This window comes from Equus quagga, chromosome 2, assembly GCF_021613505.1.
Source record: "Equus quagga isolate Etosha38 chromosome 2, UCLA_HA_Equagga_1.0, whole genome shotgun sequence".
Classification (NCBI taxonomy): domain Eukaryota; kingdom Metazoa; phylum Chordata; class Mammalia; order Perissodactyla; family Equidae; genus Equus; species Equus quagga.
In genome coordinates, this window is record NC_060268.1 from 39,668,606 (window position 1) to 39,689,489 (window position 20,884).

At 36.9% G+C, this 20,884-nt stretch overlaps 1 protein-coding gene across 2 annotated transcripts in view; it reads left to right on the forward strand.

Annotated features, from left to right (window-relative positions):
• The window catches only part of SNAP23 (synaptosome associated protein 23), a 30,255-nt gene extending 12,209 nt beyond the window's left edge, over positions 1-18,046 (forward strand). The window contains exons 2-9 of one of the 2 annotated variants that reach the window (XM_046649868.1): positions 2,923-3,026; positions 3,534-3,575; positions 4,211-4,259; positions 4,999-5,116; positions 9,178-9,210; positions 14,028-14,186; positions 15,349-15,493; positions 16,717-18,046. In XM_046649868.1, coding sequence (XP_046505824.1) covers positions 2,970-3,026; positions 3,534-3,575; positions 4,211-4,259; positions 4,999-5,116; positions 9,178-9,210; positions 14,028-14,186; positions 15,349-15,493; positions 16,717-16,782 — 669 coding nt within the window. In that variant the 5' untranslated portion in view covers positions 2,923-2,969 and the 3' untranslated portion in view covers positions 16,783-18,046. The remainder of the gene's footprint in view (positions 1-2,922; positions 3,027-3,533; positions 3,576-4,210; positions 4,260-4,998; positions 5,117-9,177; positions 9,211-14,027; positions 14,187-15,348; positions 15,494-16,716) is intronic. The other variant, XM_046649879.1, reaches the window with a different exon arrangement.
• Positions 18,047-20,884: the final 2,838 nt, after the last annotated feature.

Below are 20,884 nucleotides of genomic sequence, written 5' to 3' on the forward strand. Positions count from 1 at the left end.
TTGATAATCAGAAGGCAGAACTTCAAGTTTGACAGAGGTCAATTTTGCATTCAAGCCTCTCTTTGAACCTGCATGGAGTTTTTCTCATTTTCACTAGGAAGAGAGCAGATATTGACTTGTAATTGGCAAGAATCACCTCCAGGAGGAGAATTGCAGAATTATGCAATTTGAGAGGTCTGGGCTTCCTTACTCCCAAAATGTCTTCCTACCCAAAGGACACTGTATTGGAGAACCTGAGTAGGGGTGTCATTTCCAGGCACTAATTGATTAGTGTGTATCACTTTTTTATCGCATTCTGTTCTGCTGGGTATTGAGGAGTTTCACCTGAGAGGGATAGATAACTTTGGAGCATACTGCCTGGGAAGGGCAGGCTTTGAAAGGTATCTTGTTGGGGCTCTAGGAAGTGATGGAGAAGCACAAGGCTGCCTGGGCAGGTAGATGGGGGATTATGGAAAGGAAAGGTATACAGAAATCTGGATGAGAGGGTACAAAAACAAATTCCTTTTCTTTTCATAATTGTAACTCTGAAAGATTGCCAAAAGAGAAATTGTAACATGAACGTATATGTGATAAAGCTAAAGGCTCATAAACAATTAGCAAAATAATAAAAAGTATGTGGTTCTGTTTCTGTTTATATCTAATGATCAGTCAGTTCTTAATTCAAGAAAGGCTTTTATATCTTGATTATATATCTTAATATGTGAAACTTGTGCCAGAGCCACAGTCCTACTATGGCAAGCAAGATATGAAATTAAGTTTGTAACTTTTTGCAACAATAATAATTTCTATTAGTTATAACCATATTTTTTCATGAGCATTAATGGCTGTAATCAAGGCTCAAGATATTAGTTAAATCTTAAAATGGTTAGCTATGACAATAGAATTATAAACAAGGCTCTAAGTGTAATGCCTTCCTCTACTGGGAATGTAATATTTTTGCTTTTTGTTTCATCAAAGATGTTTCTAGGGGTGGGCCCGGTGGTGCAGCGGTTAAGTGCACACGTTCTGCTTTGGCAGCCCAGGGTTCACTGATTCAGATCCCGGGTGGGGACCTGCACACCACTTGTCAAGTCATGCTGTGGCAGGTGTCCCACATATAAAGTAGAGGAAGATGGGCACAGATGTTAGCTCAGGGCCAGTCTTCCTCAGCAAAAAGAGGAGGATTGGCAGCAGATGTCAGCTCTGGGCTAATCTTCCTCAAAAACAAAACAGAACAAAACAAAAAAGATGTTTCTACTGGGGCCGGTCCCATGGCTGAGTGGTTAAGTTCACATGCTCCGCTTTGGCGGCCCAGGGTTTCACTGGCTCGGATCCTGGGTCTGGACCTAGCACCGCTCCTCAAGCCATGCTGAGGCAGCATCCCACATAGCACAACCAGAAGGGAGCTACAACTAGAATATACAACTATGTTCCGGGGGGCTTTGGGGAGGAGAAGAAGAAAAAAAAAAGATTGGCAACAAATGTTAGCTCAGGTGCCAATCTTTAAAAAATTAAAAAAATGTTTCCACTAAAAGTATTAGCTAGGAACGTGAATAAAAAGATTTATATGTGACCAGCAGGCCACAGGTCATACGCATGTAATGGCAGTTTTTGGTTGTGGTTCTAGTGGTTGTTTACAGGCTTTGTGCTACTATTACATGTAGCTTTGTTTCTAAGATTCACTTAAATACTTTGAGAGTACTCCTTGTTTTCCTACTGGTTGGTTCATTCAGCACACATTTGCTGGAGTACCAATGGTCAGATCCTGTTAGATGTTAGAAATGCAAAGATACAATAAAATCCGTGCCCTCCATGAGTTCAGTCTAGTACATTCCCAGTTAACTAAATTCCCTGCTCGGCAGTGAGTGTACTCCATGGCAGGATTTCTCATCCTCAGTACTTTGACATTTTGGGCCAGGTAATTCTTTGTTGTGGGATGCTGTCCTGAGGAGCATTATAGAATGTATAGCAGCATCCCTGGACTTTACCAACTGTATGCCAGTAACACGGTAGTGGCAGCTTGTGGCAATCAAAAAATGTCTCCAGGCATTGCCAGATGTCCCCTGGGAAGAAATACAGAATGTGAACCAGACTTTGTGTCACTGACAAAGAGCTTTGGTAAAATTAGTTTTCAAAAATGTAATACAAAGCTGGCAAATGTAATGAAAAGAAAACACCCTAGATCTGCTTGTTATTTCACATGACATGTTAAAGAGGAATACATGACATTAGGACCAAATAACACCTACTAAATGTTTATGTTTTAGGTTGAATGTCTGTGAGATCTCTTTCTGAGTTACTATGAGTTGGTAAGTTACTATGTGTAGGAGAATAATTGTTCACTTTCTTAGGGACTTCACTAAAAGAACAAATGATGCAGTAATTGGAAAGGGAGAGTCTGCTATTAATAAAAAATCTTTTCTGTGCTCTTTTTATCAACATTACCATTTTCTTGTTAAGATGAAGATATTTCGTTTTCTCCAACGCGTAGCCTGGACAGCTGGCACATTTTTAGAATGTTTCCTGTGTTCTTCAGGCGCATGACTTTGAATTTTCTTACTTTAGTGATGGAGCACTATCTTAGGCTTCGTCATCTCATTTCTTTCCATATTCAAACAATATGTGAAGAACATTGTACGACCAAGAAGTCATTTCCATAGTCTCTTAAAGCTTATCTTCTAGTACTGCCTTCCGTCTCAAAGTAGAGGGACCACTTTCTTACTAGAAACAGCTCTTCACTAGAAGTTCTGAAACCTGAGTTGGAGGTTCACCTCTGGTACTAACTACCATTTAAGGATCCATTTACCCTCTCTCAGCCTTAATTTCTTCACCGATGAGGTAGGTAGGTAGATATAGGCTTTTTTGTCCTGTTTTCCAGATAAGTATCCTGACTCCACACTCTTTGCTCAAACAAACTTGTTTTTTGTATCCTTATTCTTACAGAATATCCGCATTTCAGTTTCTGTGCCTTTCAAGAGTTTTAATTCATCATGGATAATCTGTCATCAGAAGAAATTCAACTGAGGGCTCACCAGGTTACTGATGAGGTAAACATTTCACTTGGAATAAGTAATTAATTCTTTTTCAGTTTTCACAGTGGAGAGAGGAGAGGACCTTCTGAGAAGACCATTTTGACCTCTTCCTAGTCCCTTTATATCAAAGAATGCATTTGCCTTAGAGTGCCGTTACTAGCTCCTTATTTTTTCAACTCACCAAAAGACTAAAAAAGGAAAATAATTTGTATGATTTTTTTTTTTTAGATAGTCCTTACTTAACAGTTACTTACAACAAAGATACCCTAGATTTGAGGAATTCTGGACATTTAATTTTAACAGAAGTTTTGAACATCTGTTAATATACCTAGATTTGTGCTTACATTAAGTTTTTATAAATCCCATTAACTTCACCCATCAAATTTTCTCTTAAGGAGCACCTGGTAAGGAGAAAAATAATTATAGTGATCAACTTTCTATTTTTTTGTCTTAAAGGGAGGGATGGGTGGGCTGGCAATCATCATGAATATAGAATGTGATGACACTTTTTTTTCCCCCTAGTCTCTGGAAAGTACAAGGAGAATCCTGGGTTTAGCCATTGAGGTAAGAAAGTGTTTAATCATCGAGTTAAGTATAGAAACTGTATAGGAGGGGCCGGCCCCATGGCTGAGCAGTTAAAGTTCCATGTGCTCACTTCAGCGGCCCAGGGCTCATGGGTTTGGATCCTGGGTGCAGACCTACTCCACTCATCAGCCATGCTGTGGAGGCATCCCACATACAAAGTAGAGGAAGACTGGCACAGATGTTAGCTCAAGGCTAATCTTCCTCACAAAAGAAAAAAAAAGAAAAGAAACTGTATAGGAAGGATCCTGATAGCACAAGTAGAATTGGTGTTAAGTATCAGAAGGGTATGGTATCAATGAGCTTTATTATTTGAAACCAGCAATTGCTGAAATTGTAAAACCGTGCACTAACAGGCCTTTTTGTTTTTCCTATGGACAATATTGGAATATGACATGGAAGATCACTTCACCATGAGTTTGTGACTTAATTGTTTGGGGGCGGGGGGGTTATAAGGTATGTTGGTTTGGGGATATTAATTTTCCCTGTAGCTCTAATCCTCTGAGAGCTTAGGTTTCTTTATGAGTCTCTCTTGCTGTTTGTCAAGGCTTGTAGGTTTTGTTTCTTTCGGTTTTGTTTTGTTTTGTTGTGCCATCAGCCATTTGTCCTTCTTTTAGTCCCAGGATGCAGGAATCAAGACTATCACTATGCTGGATGAACAAGGGGGTGAGTTGCAGTCATTGTCAGAAACTCTTGATTTGACTTACGTTGCCAGAAAGCTCTTTCAGATCAGCCATGTATAAAATTAAGCCTTTGGGAGTGACTTCCATTTGTAAGATGAGTGATATGTTTATTTCTTTTCTTCTGATTTGAATTATATCATGTTCATTACCTGTTTGAGGTGGGGGAAATAATGCCCAATTATATACCAAGAATTTGTTAGGTAGCAGAACTTACTCTGTGCATTGGTCATGTGTACATTAGACATTATGGTATTCATGCGTCATTTTCAGAAATCAAGTTAAGTCCATAAACAGGTCAAGATTCAGGTGAGCTTGGAAACATTCTATTTGAGTTGGCCCTGAGCAATCTGGTCTGGTTTTTCTTAGTCTGATGACAGCCCTCAAGTTTTGAGCCTATTCAGTGATAGGAATGCTAGAGATCTGATCTGGTGTAAGTACACTTAATTTGGTTGGAAGGGTACTCTCTAAACAAGCCCTCACATCCTCCTATTGTACAAATTCCTTAGAAAAAATCTTTCCACAGTAAGAGACCAGGTACCTCAGGATCAGGATGTAAAAGATTGTTTTTATGTTGGACAGTATGTGATACTTTCTGGCACTGATACAGTCCCTATGATGGATTACTGGATTTGAGGTTGAAGTTTACTTCTCCATAATAATGATGTTTTCTGGTTGGCACTCTGAATGCAACACAAAATGTAACTTCCACAACTTATTCTTAGAACAACTAAACCGAATAGAAGAAAGCATGGACCAAATAAATAAAGACATGAGAGAGACAGAGAAGACTTTAACAGAACTCAACAAGTGCTGTGGCCTTTGTGTCTGCCCATGTAATAGGTGAGTTGATAAATTAAGACCTTTTTAAAATAAATTTAAAGTGAGAGGATTCCCCCTCTTTGCCGCCCAGTAAGGTCAGAACTGTGACTGGGCCTAAATAAGGAACTTTGTTAGATAAATTTAAGCTATTTCTTCTTTAGGCAGATCAGGCTTTTCATGTAAATAGGCATATTCACTGATAATCATGGCTTAAATTTGATCAATCCTTGGATCAAGTCCCAATTCATCTTTTAATAATACGTGAAAAGGTTGGAAAGTATACATCTGGATAATACAGAGCAGGATGGAGTTAGTGCCTTTCCTTTCAAACAAGGAGTACTGACAAAATACATATTCTGTGGTAGGCACATGAGAGACGGCCAAGGGAGTAAAGGACTTGGATCCTGTCTTCAAAAAATTTATCATGTGGTTTGATATATGAGAAAGAATAGCAAAAAGTTAAAAATACGTAAATCTAGTGCTACATCTTGTGATATTGACTAAAGCTAAAGGTGCAGAACCTGATGGAGTCTGATAAATGTTGGTTTGGAGAACATCTTATGAGATAGGTAGGTCTTAAGTTAGGCTCTAAGTGATTGGAAGGATTTGGATGGACCTGGAAGAATTGGGAGGGCATTTCTTGTGAAAGATTTCATGTAAACAAAGATTACAGAGGAGCTTGACTTAACTGAGCTGCATGACTCACATAGATGAAAAGCAGAAAATAAGACATAGATAAGCAGTAGAGAAACTTGAATGCCAGACTAAGGAGTTGACAGATTGGAGTATAGGAGTATAGACTAGTTAGGTACCTTTTGTAATCTAGGCCTGTGAGGTAAGACCTTATTGAGATTAGAGAGAACAGAGTAAGTCAAAGAGAATTCATTTTGAATCCATTGATTTTATATCAAACATGAAAAAGGAAAAATCAAAACAGACTGAAGATTTGAAGTTGCTAGTAAACTAGATGAAAAGTCTTCAAACTATTTGTGTATAGTGTATGAGATTATTCTTGACAGAAAGGAATTCATTCTTTTTGGTGACTCCATTATGAATACTTAAATTCTCTACTTATTCTTGGGTAAACCAAACTCCGTGGTGTTGACAAATATTGTATATTCAGACCAAGATGAGGTTTGGACTAACTTTGAACTTTACCCTTAGTTGAAATGACAATGTCTGGAGATTGAATGACTATCCTTACTGCTGAGAGTATTCACTTTTAAAGAGCTTCATAAGCATTAGTACTTTGATCCAGTTGTCTCAGCTGGTGTGATAAACCAAGAATGGAATACAAAGGTTTACAGACTCAGCATTTTTACTCCTCAAAGGAGTTAGGAATGGAGCAACTTTTGTTATATTGTCATACTTTCAGATAAGTGTTTTCATGTGACAACATTCTCTGTGCCATTTCTGCTAGAGAAAATCGAGTTACTTGCTTATTCATCAACTTTAGTGTTTGTTTTGAGCAAAAGAAGATTCGACAGTGTTCTTCCTAGTCTTGTTCATTGGTTTCCTGTTCTAAGACAAGTCTGTTGACCTGTTTAGACCTTGGTTGACTCTCCAAAAGTGCATATTTTAGTAACTGTGACTTGTTCAATCAAGTTTTAGGAGATTGCTTTGAGCAAACAAGTTAGAAATGCACAGATTTTTTAATCCAAACTCTTAACTGTGTTTTGCAAACTTCCTTTTGCTTTTCTCCTGTGTTTTGTGTACCCTCTTGGAAGAGTGCAAAGGAGAAAAAGTAAATGCATTTCCTTGAGATTAGAAATCAGGAAAAGATCAAGGAGGAGGAAGTCCTACCTAGAACCTAGAGCAAAATAAGCTCTGAGTCGGGTTTATCAACAGGAAGGTGATCTAATAGCATAGAAAGTGGGAAATAGAGCTACAGAAGTATTAATTTTATTTCTTTTTGTGTATCTCAGCCAAGCATAGGCAAGATTTTCTTGGATACTAGTAAGAGTGAAGGTTGAGTATGGTCCTGAATCAGCCTTCAGCCTCTAACCTCAGCAGAACTGTTTCTCAAAGGGTCAAGAGGAGAAGGCACTTCTTAACAGATAGAATCAAGGGACTCTAATAACAGAACAGTTGTTCCCTGAAGAGAAGAGAGTAATATTCCAGTTTAAAGATATCTGATTTAATTGCCTTCCTTCCGCCTATCTCTTCTTTATATCATTGAATCCTTGGCCTCTATGGTATCTCTTGTTCTCAGCTCTGTCTGGTACCATTCCTGCCAGTGTCTTAATCTTTCTAATCTTATCTGCTAATCTGTGTTTCAGTTAGGCTTATCATATAAATAGCCATAACATGAGCTTCTCAAAGGCAGACACAGGATCTCAGTCTTTCATATAAGGCTAGTGCTAATTCTGGTAGTAGTAATAACAACTCAGGTCCACAGTCTCTTATCTGCCATTCAGAAATCTAAAAACCTCTGAAAAGCAAGGTTGGTTGCTTGGTTTTTTCCATAATGTGGTGCCACAATTCGTTAATTAGGTTGCAAAATGTAAACTGAACTGAAGCTATTTATAATCTTTATCACACTTAGTGTAAATGTTAATTTGTTTCACTGCAGAAATGTTGATGTATCTGATTATGTGGTACAGCTCAAAATGTCTCGGATCCAAAGATTTGGATAAGAGTTATGGGCCTGTATATTAATTTAGGCTCTTACTATTCTGAACACTTTAAATTTAATCCTAACAATACCCTTATTATGAGAGAGAGTCTCTTATTATCACCATTTTACACATGGGGAAATAGAGGCACAAAGAGGCTACACTAGCAAGTGGAAGAGCTGAGGTTCAAAACCAGGCAGAGCCCTAGCTTTTCACTATATGCTACATTGCTTGACTTTGGCAAGAAAAGACTGAATCTTTTTGTTGCTGTAGTTAGATGTGTTGCTGTATAGAAAATTTCTTGAGTAGATTTGTTCTTTGAGATTTCTTTTGTTCAGTAGTCTTCACTGGAGCCAGGTCAGCAAATCTGTTTTTAATAAGGCATGGAAATACCTTTACTTAATGGTACCCTATATTAGAAGGGAATTTTAACTTTAGCTAATTCTTTTTAAAGGACTACTAGAATTTAAAAACAGACTACCAGGATTAAACTTAAAAATTGTGAATAAATGTCATTGTTAGCTTGCTGCTATTTGATTCCTAAAGGCAAAATAGCACAGATCCTTATTAAAAATCCTATCTTTGTCAGGAACTTTATAACTTGTCATTTGACTTAAAATGGGAAGTCTCAGACTAGTAAACTGCCCAGTGTCCCAGTTTAACCATGCTCAGACAGGGTCTTCTCTCTTCAGTCTGTGTTTATAATGTCAAACCTAATGGCACATAGTTTGAAGACAAATTGTTATTTCTGGACCACTTATACTGGAGAAGTTCAAAATTGGTGTCACAGGTTTTATACTATTCCACTCTTATGTTATATTGAGGTGTAAATATTCAGCTCTGATTAGTTAAAATAAATACTGAGTTATATTTTATTCAACAGTTGAGTGCTCCCTCCATCCCAGTCACTGGAGATACAAAGACGAAGAAGGCATAGCCCTGCGCTGTTTTATTTGTCATAATTTTTTTTGCCTCACGTGATAATCACGTGAGATTTCTTTTGTTCAGTAGTCTTCACTGAAGCCAGGTCAGCAAATCTGTTTTTAATAAGGCATGGAAATACCTTTACTTAATGGTACCCTATATTAGAAGGGAATTTTAACTTTAGCTAATTCTTTTTAAAGGACTACTAGAATTTAAAAACAGACACCTGATACATAGTAGGTGCTTAATAAACAGTTGTTGATTAAATGTCCTTTAGAAACTTGTTGGCTGATGGGAGAGTTAGACATGTAAAAGGATTTTTAAAAATTAAAACGTAAATAAAAACTAAAATAGAAGTAATTAAGAGAAATCTGTAATCACCAAGGAAAGAGTGAGGAAATTTAACAACCCCTCCATTTGTATTTGCCTTCCCTTCGTATTAATTTTCATGGTTTTAGGAAAGAAAATCATCACACAGACATTCTTAGGAAAAATGAAGTGTGCTCTGGTTTAATTAGTCTTCTTGTTTTTCTTTTTGTCTAGATTCTCAGATGTTGGTTGTTTCTATGAAACCAGGCAGGAATTTAATTGTGTTATGTTTTGAAAACTCTAAACCTGCTTCTGTTCTGTTTGACTGGCATTCACTATTTTCTGCATTTCATTCTCTCGCCTAATCTCTTCCTTTCTAATCTGCTTACTAAAAATGAAGATTTAACATCAGAAGCCGGGCTCAGTAACTGATCAAAGGGAACTTTAAGATGCAGTCTTGTTGGCGCAGTTTGGGCTGTTAACCTGCTATCTAAAGGTGATGCTTCAAATGGCTTTTCTTTGCATGTGCATGGATTTGTGAGTGGTGAAGACTGTCTTAAAAACTGTGCTGTGGTGTGTAATGTGAAGTGAATTTATTCTTGTATGGGTGCTGTCTGCCACAAGATGGACTTGACAAAGGAATCTCAATTTATAATATCACCCTTTTACTAAAGACTCTGATAAATAAGTTTTTGCTAAATAACATCTAAGATTATAAAAATAAAAACACTGCTAAAGTTTCCTAAGAACTTTTAAATAGGTTGATCTTTGTAGAGAATTGCTGAATTCTAATTCTGTTCAAAGGTAATGGAATTCAGGCTAAATCCAGCTCTCTCCATAGGGCTTTGATTTGAGTATCCTATCTTCTATTAAATTTCCTTGCTCCCTTCCAGTTTTCAGGATTTAGGCCACTACCAAATTGAGGAATTAATTGCCTATCTAGTCATCTTAAATGCCATTTGGAACAAGGTGGGATATAAATTTAAAATGTTACCATATCTAATGCCTTCTTTTTTTTAAAATAAGGGTTTTCCCTCATTATATATGTTATAATCTGTTCCATAAGTCCTATGATGTCATGTGTTAGCTTGCTATGGTTTCATGTTGAATTAATACGGAGCTAACTAATCTTAATTTTTTATAAAATTTAACCCTTTAGTCAGCCTGCTGTTTATCATATTTGACTCCTAATTTTGGATCTTATGGAAACCATGAAGAGACCATGGTTAAATGTTAGCAAATTAAGTGTTTGATTTCTACCTTTTGTGTCTTGCCCTCCTTTTTCTTCTTTCCCATAGCCTGATAAACACACACATACACACGTACTTACTCATTATAATTGGTATTTATGTGATCCCATTTCTCCTTGATATGAAAGAATTATAGCTAATACTGGGCTTTGTTTTTGCTGTTCTTACTCGGTTAGGACTAATATTGACAACCAAAACTAGGAAAAGAAGTTGTTAAAGTTATTCTGTTCATGTCCTGATACTTCTTGTTTTCTGCTTTTACAGCAGCTTCTTAAATTGATTTAGGGATATTTCAACTCCTATTTCAAACTTGCTATTTTTGAATGATATTTATATGGGGAAAAAAACGTGATAGTTAAAGATTGACTCCTCATGGGGGCCGGCCCGGTGTCACAGCAATTAAGTTCGCACGTTTTGCTTCGGCAGCCAGGGTTCGCCGGTCTGGATCCTGGGTGCGGACATGGCGCTGCCTGGCAAGCCATGCTGTGGTAGGCATCCCACATATAAAGTAGAGAAAGATGGGCATGGATGTTAGCTCAGGGCCAGTCTTCCTCAGCAAAAAGAGGAGGATTGGCAGCAGATGTTAGCTCAGGGCTAATCTTCCTCAAAAAAATAAATACATACATAAAATAAAAAACGGTTGACTCCTCAGAAGTGACAGAGGTAAATCTAACTTTCCAAATGGAGTTCTTGATTGCATTAAAATCTATCACTAATTTGCTTAAGCATTTTATCATGAAGTCTAATTTCTTCCTAGAGGTGCTATAAATTTTATTATGCAAAAGAGTTCTGTCACAGATCAGAATCATTTCTTTCTTACTGTGGACCAAAACAACCTGCGCCTAGCTGATTTTTATGTAGCCATATTCCAACTATGTTCGGCTACCTGTAGATCTCAAAGCTGGGGAATGTTAATGAGCCAATTAGTGATCTGTACACTTAAAGGTGTGGACTGTTAACTAAGGATCAGATTGAGGTTAAAGCCAAAGAATAAAAATATTTGTCTAATGCTTTACAAAGCAGTTTTACAACCATTATCAACAATATTTTGATAGCCCTGTGAAGTGTTAAGTATTGTTATTATCTTAGTTTTACATATAAGGAGAAGGATGCTGAGAGATGGAAGTTTGCTTAAGGTTCTACAGCTACTGGGTGACAGGTCTAGGATTTGGATTCAAGTCAATTTACTACAAATCTTGTGGCTTTTTTGAAAAAAATCCTGGTGTGTACCTTTGCTTCCTCCAGATTAATTCCTCAGTGTCTCGGTATGTAGAAATACTAAGGTAGACCCCAGAATAATCTAAAATATTTCTTATAAGAGATTGGAAGTCCCTTAGAACAGTGTTTCTCTTCCCTGCTGGGTAGCTAAATGATCTGTTGAATTTAAATAAAACAGTAATAACAACAAAAGATGCCCAGGCTCTACCCCATACATATTGAAGCAGAATCTTCAGAGTGTAGCCTGTGCATCTGTGTGTTTAAAAACATCCAGGTCACTCTGGTGTTCAGTTAAGTTTTGGAACTATTACCTTTAAGACCCTTTATGGTTAGATGAGATTAGATTAGATTAAAATCAGTATTATTTTTATTAGATAGGCAGCTGCCTGACAGTGCTCTTAAAAACAGGTAACTTTAAAGGATGTTCCAATTTGGTGGGAGAAGCTCCAGGGTAATGGCAAGTGGATCTTGAGCAACCAGAAGGCGTTACCTACAGTGGAGGTGCTGAAAGAGACATGAGGATGAAGACAGGAAATCAAGAGCATTTAAAAATCACTTTCTTCATAAACATGCAGAACATGTCATAACTGCATGAAAAAAAAGTAGTTTTTTTTTCCCCAACCCATTTGAAAGTAAACAATGACAAATGCAAAACTGTAAAAAAAAAATCAAAGTCAGCTTTTTGTACCTTCTTCCCTTGATATTGAAAGAACATCTTCAAGGGAGAAGAGTTTGGTAACCAGTCTGATTCTTTGTTTATAGACTATGCTTTAATTGAACCTCATTCACAATATCATGTTAAAATAATTCGTTTGCATCTTACACCCCTTATATCTAACCGTGGAAGGAAGAATTCTCAAAAGTTTAAAGACTTTCAAATATTATCTCTTAAGGTTGAGAAGGAGGTTGGAGCATGTATATATCCCTTGACAGACCAAGAGCCCACAAGTCCTCTCCGTCTTTATGTACTAAGACTCTCAGAAACATGGTGTTTTAGGAATTAGTGACTTTTGAATTCCAGCCCTCACTCTTTGACCTGTTCTACAATCTGACATCCTGATAAAAGCCCCACTTATCTTACATTACTTCTATTAATACTTCTAGTTGTTCACTTTCTGATAAACTATGTTGTTTATTTTGTTTACTAACTATTCCTCTGCTTTAGAATTTTGCCTGAGAACTATCTTATTAACAAAGGATACAGTACGTAAATAGGTTTCACCAAACTAATAGATAATTACATGTAAATATTTATTTTAAAAATGTATCTATCCCACCTTGTTCCAGGAGATAATTTAACATAGCTTATTAATAAATAGGTTAATTAATGAGTAAAACATAATAGCATAAATAGGAACTGAATTGTGAGAACTTAAAGTGGAGCCAAGAAAGGCACTTTGAGAACTAGCTCTTCAGTGTTCATGGATCAGTTTACCTTTCCCGTGCCTCTACAAAAAAGTAGTAGTACTATTTCTGTGGCATTCATGATTAAGGTCTAAGATCCAATTCTTGGTTTGCCAAAAATGAGTCTTCACATGTATATTTAGGAAGGAGCCACTGTTTTCATAAAATCTTTCCTCTGCTTTTGCAATTTCAAAACTTCCTCACTGTCATACTAAGTGGAATAAATCAGAGACCAATATTGTAGCCATACACTAACTTTATTTTTATTTATAGAAAAAAACTAAAATTGTATGAAGAAAAACTGTACCTAGCCAAATAATCAGTAAAAAAGTTTTGTTTTTTTGTAATAGCTATTTAAAAGTCACTTTACTAGGCTCTTTTTCTTGCCATTTATATCAATTTGAATAGTAAATCCCATGATAAAATTCTGTCTTTGGCTGGTTTTTGGCTGTATCAGTTACATCTAAAGCATGTGCTTTTATTTTTAAGAGGTCTAGATTTAAGATTATTTTTTTTAAGAGGAGGAAAAGTAAGCTCTTAAATGAAAAACCCTTAAACCCAAGGATTTGTAACTGGCAGAGGTATGGCCAACGTAGTTATTCATTGGCTATTCAATTTGGAAATAATTCAATAATTCATGCCTTTCCTTCATGACGTTTGTTTTTTTCGTAAGAAACTCTTTTTAAAAATTTAATGCAAAATCTAACTTTAAAAATCTGATCTGCTAGAACTACTCTGGTTCAAGTAAGTGGGCTGCTGGGGTCTAAGTGTCGCCCACTTAGGCTTCTTACTCTTCCAGCTTTCATCAACTTCTAAATGTCTCCAAGGAACCTCTTAAGGCATCCCAGAACACCTTTCCTAAGGAATTTTTTTTCCTGGCATCCATTAACCCCTTTTCTGGATAGTGTCAGAGGCTAGGGGAACCTGAAAAATGAAATAATTGCATTTTGCTACTTGCCAACTGCTTAGTGAAAATTTGGTGGAAGTATTTTAATCTCAAAAAAACAATTTTAATGTCAGTGAGCTTACACAGTTCATCTTTTTCCTATGCCATATTGTGACAGATGATAGTATAGACAGTCTAGATCTGACTGTAGGTAGCTTTTATAATAAGGGTGCTAGGGTCATCCTCAAGGTAACAAGCACTGATAACTACAACTCTCTCTCTCTCCTGCTTCTTGGTATTCCCCGGAACTCCTGACTCTTATACAGGACAAAGAACTTTGAGTCTAGTAAGGCCTATAAGGCAACATGGGGAGATGGCGGAGACAACTCTCCTAGCAACGTAGTATCTAAGCAGCCAGGCCGAGTGACAAACGGTCAGCCTCAGCAAGCACCCACAGGAGCAGCCAGCGGTGGATACATTAAACGGTATGCCAACTCCTCCCAATAGTTTTACCTCTTTCTTAAATGAATGGCTCACTCAGGAGGATGGGTGTAGTTATACGTGAACCCTAACTCATCAATTAGAAATAACATTTATTCCATTTTAAAAATGCATTTAAAAATCTGCCTTCTGACAAAATGTTGACTGTGGTTGTTGACCTTCAGTGATGGATCAACTTTTCTTTCTATTTTTTAGTACTTTTCAAATTACTGAAGCAAGCATATTTTACTTCTGTAAATAGGAAAATGTGTTTTAAAATGTATCATCTAGACCAGGGGTTGGCCAGATCCCTATAAGAATATCTAAAGGGTCAGATAATAAATGTTTCAGATTTTGCAGGCCACACAGCCTCTGTCACAGCTAATCAACTCTGCTCTTGTAGGGTGAAAGCAGCCATAAACAATAGGTAAACGAATGAGCATTGCTGTGTTTGACTAAAATCTTACTTACAGAATCAGATGGCAGGCCAGATTTGGCCTTTGGGCCAGAGTTTTGCAACCTCTGTTTTATTTTATTTATTTATTCATATTTAATTTTTTTTTTTGGTGAGGAAGATTCGCCCTGAGCTAACATATGTTGGCAGTCTTCCTCTATTTTGTATATGAGCCACCATCACAGCATGGCCACTGACAGACAGTGGTGTAGGTCCACGCCTGGGAACCAAACCCAGGCCACCAAAGTGGAGTGTGCCAAACTTAACCACTAGGCCACTGGGCTGGCCTGGCAACTTCTGTTTTAGAGCAGGGTTCTTTAAACTTAAGCATGCATCGGAATCACCTGGGAGACTTATTAAAACACAGATTGCTTGAATCTGTTTTCAGACTCAGATTCAGTAGATCTGGAGTGGAGTGTGAGAATCAGCATGTTTTCATGTCTAACAAGTGCCCAGGTGATGGTGGGAATCACACTTTGAGAACCACTGGTTCTAGAGTTGTTTCTTAATCTTTTACACGGCTTTTAGACATGGTGCTCTCTTTGATCAGTTTTTCAATTGTTTCTATACAATGTTTTCCTAGAATGGTAACCCACACTCCCTTGGGTCTTATGCTTGCTGAGAGTCATTTTGGTTACTTGTTTTTATGAAAACTAAATCCAGACTTAGTCCATTTGTATAATTCACCAAAAAGTACTATCTTTTTGTGATAGTATAACTAATGATGCCAGAGAAGATGAAATGGAAGAGAACCTGACTCAAGTGGGCAGTATACTGGGAAACCTAAAAAACATGGCCCTGGACATGGGCAACGAGATTGAGGCTCAAAATCGACAGATAGGCCGGATCACAGAAAAGGTAAAAGCTTCTTAGTGCCACAGGAAAATGAGATATCCAGTACAGTGTTTTAGTAATAGACATCTGTGCTAGATACTTTGGAGGAGAACAATAGGATAAGATCCTGTCTTCACAGGTCTTATAGTTTTGATGAGGCGACAGTTCTAACACACTGAGAAACAATAGCCTAGTCCTCCTATCTCTTGCTCATGGCAGCTGGTTCATTTTGAAACCAAGACATTGGAAGGAAGTAATTTTATTTAAAATTTCATACACGAAGTTTAGAATCTCCTCTAACCTGTGTGTGGACTTCCCTTTTTTCCCCCTGAATGAGCGAGTTAGCTTTCGGAGTTTTATAAACTAGTAACCAATTAGTAAGTTCCTGAGTCCTCATCTCATAAGTTAGTAGGTGAAAATCATTTCTGCAGAATGGTTCGTGTGCAGTAGACACACAAAATAGAGTCCTGTTAGTAATGAAAAAGTGTGATTGCTGTTTTTTTCACTTCACGTGATATAAGACACTGCAAGTCAAATTGTGTTCGGTGTTCGGATGTGTCTGATCTAAAAGCCATTCTTATTGTTACCTCATGAAAATTTCAGTGTACTTTGAAGGATGGGGTGAGTTTTTAAGCTTGGCTTTCTGTTGAATCACTTAAAATGGATTTCGTTCAGGCAAATGATGGTTAATAAGATGCTTTTAATGCTGTTGTATGGGTTAGGCCACATATTGCCTGTCATTTTAATTCAGATGTTGATGTGGATGGTAATACATCTGTTTCAGCGATATTGGGGATGGTTTTTTCAGTATCTCTGAAGTTATTTCAGTCTCTCTGGGTTAGACCTAGGGTAACTCCAGATGGGGATTCTATGATTCGGTTCAGAGAACTCCCATGAGGTCCAGATCTGTAGCAGAGAAGAGCATTCCTAGATTTTCTTGCATCTAAAGTGCCATTGACTATAAGATGCATCCCAGTTTCAGACATGTTAAACTATGAAAAAACGTTAAGAATTCACAAAATACTGGCAAGTTCTTCTGTTACACATATGTCATCATATTGATACTCTCAAGTTTTTCCTGATGAATTTGATATTCTGTCAGTTCTTGCCCAAAAGTTTTTTAATGTGACTTGAACTGTTTCCTGAATTTTCTCAGTGTGTTGATTTACTCCAAGTGTATGAAATTTAGCTTTTATTAGAGCAACTTACCTTGTGAAGTAATGGTGATATCTTTTTTTTTTTTTTAGGCTGACACCAACAAAGATCGTATTGACAATGCCAATGCCAGAGCAAAGAAACTCATTGACAGCTAAAGCTACTGCTGTACTTTTTTTTCTATCATTTATTCACTTCTGTAGCTTCTCCTTCAAAATCGTTGCCTTTTCAGAGTTTAAAATTTTGGTTCCACACTCTTCTAATCAGGAGATAATGTGGAAGAAGGGCAAGGAGTAACAGGCCCCCTATTTTTACATTTTCTTTTTCCCTTGAGGGTAGACTGCTGCTCAGCCTTCCTTCTAGTATTTTCTTTCTCAGTTCATACTTTTAGATTGGTTTTCATACATCACAGATAATGCTGTTTTTCATCTTCCTCATTTACTTTAGCAAGTTCCTTTGCTTTCAAGACTTGGAAGCATTGCCAAAGACAGCCATGAAAAGGGAAGCTGGGGGCAAGGGTGGGGGAGTGCAAGAAGGAGAGGCCAGAGATAAGAGGTTGTTACCTCAGTAGAACCTGCAGGCCACGAAACAAAGTCGCATAGCCACAGTAAAGATCTAGTTGGATTTAGTTTTTAATTTAAGTTGCAGTTATTGTCAATTTAGGCTAATATTCGGTTTTGGAGCTTTTAAACACAACATTTTTGTTATACGTCACAACTTTGCAACCTCTGCTCCAAAAAAGAATAGAATGAGTTTTCTTAAACTGAGCTTAATTTCTGAATTCTTGGTGGTGATTCATATATGTACATAGATTCTATGATCCCATTTCGTATTGCACCATACAGGAATACTGTGTATAAATGAATGGTTTTTATTTTCATGTTAGTAGTAGTATCATGGTCCCATTACAGGCCTATTAACCTCATAAATTTCTTGTTAGTCTTTGAAGAAAAACTATGTAAATATGTATGTGTAACATGAGAATTTCTCTCTAAAGCAGGGCTTAGAAATTTTTGGAAAAGTTTGACAAAGTATATCACGTGAATTCAGATTTACCTCAATACCAAGAATTATGTGTAGATAGGAAAAAAGAAACTTATTTGATCTCAGGTAGAAAAATGGTTAGATTGCTTTGAGATTTATGTAGATTTTTAAAAAGCTAGAATTTATTCTGTTTAAAAGTGATTTGGAAAATTACACCTTTGGTTTTATTATTGATGATTGCACTGTCATTCTCTTGGCCTTGTGTATTGAACTATGTCCAGAATCATGTCTATTTAGATCCTGAACAGTATTAGAAGAATCTGATCAATATTTGTCACCTTTATTTAAAAAATAGCATCACACACTTCAAAGCTATTAATGTGGATTGGGTTGACCAATAACCACTGCTTGATCCTTACAATTAAATTTTGTAACTAACTAGTGGAATTGTTCTTTCAGATAGGTAGTGTGTTTCTGTGACTTTGGCGGGGGCAATCATTTCATCAGCTCTTATTTAATAAACTGAATAAAGCAGAGGTCCATAAATCAAGAAGCACTCCAGCAGAAATCTGCCTTTCGCACCTTTTCCATTTTCCCCGTTGAAAATATTGACAGGACTTTTCCTATGATTTGTCATGAGGTTCATTTTAATCATTACTAGTCTTTTATTCATTTGAGCTAAAATACACTAGTGACTAAAAGGATAATGTTTATGAGAGGGAACTACAACCCCCTTGAGAAGATACAGTTAACATGGGAGCTTTCAAAGACTTGAAGAGGAAAAAATTTAAAGTGAGATTCAGTTAGGCCCTCTCTAATAGAAATGCTCCATGCCAAAAGGAGTAGTTTGGCAGGTGATGGTAGAGGTGTAAAGTAAGAAAGTGTAAAACACTGGGGATTGTGCTATTCCTAATTGCTCTTCCTAAAAGCATTTAAAAAAACTTTTTTTTTAACACTGTTATGGCTAAAGGAAATAGTTCTGAAGATACCAATATGTTCCCCCCACAGTATAACTGGTTAGAAGTTTGAGCTAAGGCACCAAATTGTCTGGATTTACATTCTAGCTCTGCCACCTGCTGGCTGAGTGACTGTAAGCCCATTTTTGTGCGCAGTTTCCTTGTCTGTAAATGGAGATTACCATTCCTACCTCTTAGAGGTCTTGTGAGGACTCATTGTGGCAATGCATGTAAAGCACTTAAGAGCAGTGCCCAGCAAGTGTAAGAGGTTAATAAATGATAGCTGCTATTCTCTCTAGGGTAGAGGTCTTTATGGGTCAAGGATCCCTTTGTGAATTTGATAGAAGGCAACACAGCCTATCTCCCCAGAGAAATAGACACACAAACATGAATCCTGCATAAATGGGTCTTAAAAGCCCATCCACGAATCCCAGGTTAAAAAATTTTTCAAAGATTCTGCTACTGAGAAAGAAGAGGGATGAGGCCATAGAAATTAGGCCAATAATGCACTAGAAATAGAAACTGTTGACTTAAAGCCTTTCTGATTTTTTTTCCTGTAACATTGTCTGGAAACTTGTTTCCATTACTTTTGAAAGGTAGTAACTGAAGTGGTTAACACAAGCTTTGGAGTCTGAACACCTGAGTTCTGGTTCAGTTATTTACTAGTTCTGCGACCTTGAGCATAATATTAACCTATAAATGGGGAGTTAAATAGTCTCCCCCACTGAACTTCATTTTTTTTTAACAGTAAGCTCCCTCTTCAAGTTTCAGTCTTATGACAATGATCTTTATCCCTTGTAGTTGTGCCTATTGTTTTCTTCCTTCACAGTTTTAATTCATCCTTTATTAGCACACTTCAACCCTCGATCTTTTCATGTCACGTGTGGATTGTGAATCTCTCCTTAACTTAAATATCTACTTCCCAGACATCCTGTACTGAATTACACTTAGAATTAGTTTCTTTAAATGCTATTTTCTTTAGGTCACTCCTTTACTAAGTTCTAAGTTATCCCAATTACATTCCTAATCAGATTTCTGTTTCTCAGATTGATATTCAAGTTCCTGATTCTCTAGTCATTTATTTTTCATCCTTCTTACTGTAGAGTCTGCTGCACTTTCCATTTTTTTTATAGCTTGCTAAATTCTATTTTAATGTCTTACAGATGAAATAAATGGCACCATTTATTGAGTGCTTACTCTTTCATGGGCAGTATGCTAAATGCTTTTATTTATCTTTTCACCATATCTTCATAACAGACCTGAGAGGTAGGAGGGATTGCCTATATTACAGATCAAAGTAAATAGCTCAAATTCATAAAGCTAGTAAATGACAGACTTCAGATTCAAACCAGGATCTTTCTGACTCCAAGGTCCATGATCTTAGTCAGTACACTAACTAAGCTCTAAAAAGAATGTAGGGCTTAGAGCTTAGGGCTGGTGGTCACTAGAATCTGGGTCTCCAGACCACAAGTCAGCCTACTTTGTTAGCTTTTATTTAAGTCTAAATACTTGTGTACTATAACTTTAGGCATATTGCATTATATAGTTCCTGCCCTCGAGTAGCTCAGTCTGGCAAGAGACAGATGAATATAGAATCTGATACGAGCTATTGTAACAGATGTGGGAGCAGTTAATTCGGCTTAGACTTAGGGGTTTAGGCATAAGGAAGGAGCATGTTAGTAAGAGAGGACATTCCTGACTGAGCAAACAATGTAAAGGCAGTTAAAGGAGAAAGAGACGTTGTACTGTGGGTTTAAGGAGCAAAATAATCTAGTATGACTGGGCAGGCAAATGAGAGAGAAGAGGTATCTGTAAATAAGGCTGGGTCCAAGTTGAGAGAGGTCATAGTCACTGATTCTCATAGGGGTGGGGATTTTTTAGACTATAATTAATAATTAAATGGCTGGGGACATTTTAAGTTTAATTTATAAGTTCTGATTTATTAGATGGTAAGTACTGATAAAATATTTAGAGAAATGTTAATTGTTCAGTAGATCAATAAGATTAAGCATTAAAGAAAGTTTATAAAAATCAAAACTCAATTGATACTGATAAACTCTCACCTCTACCCCTCCCCACATTGAGACACTGAATATAACATGGGAAAAGAATACCTATACCAGATTTAAGGTCAGAGAGATTTCCTCATATAGATTAAACACTAGGCTCTTGTGATCTCTTAAAGGTTAAACTAGGTTTTGTAAAATAAGAACTGTCAATACATGGTAAATAATAGCTCCTTGGCTAAGACGAAGCTTCAGAAAATGACAGAGTAGTAGCTTCTAAATGATGGAGTAACAATCTGAAATCATCTATGTTT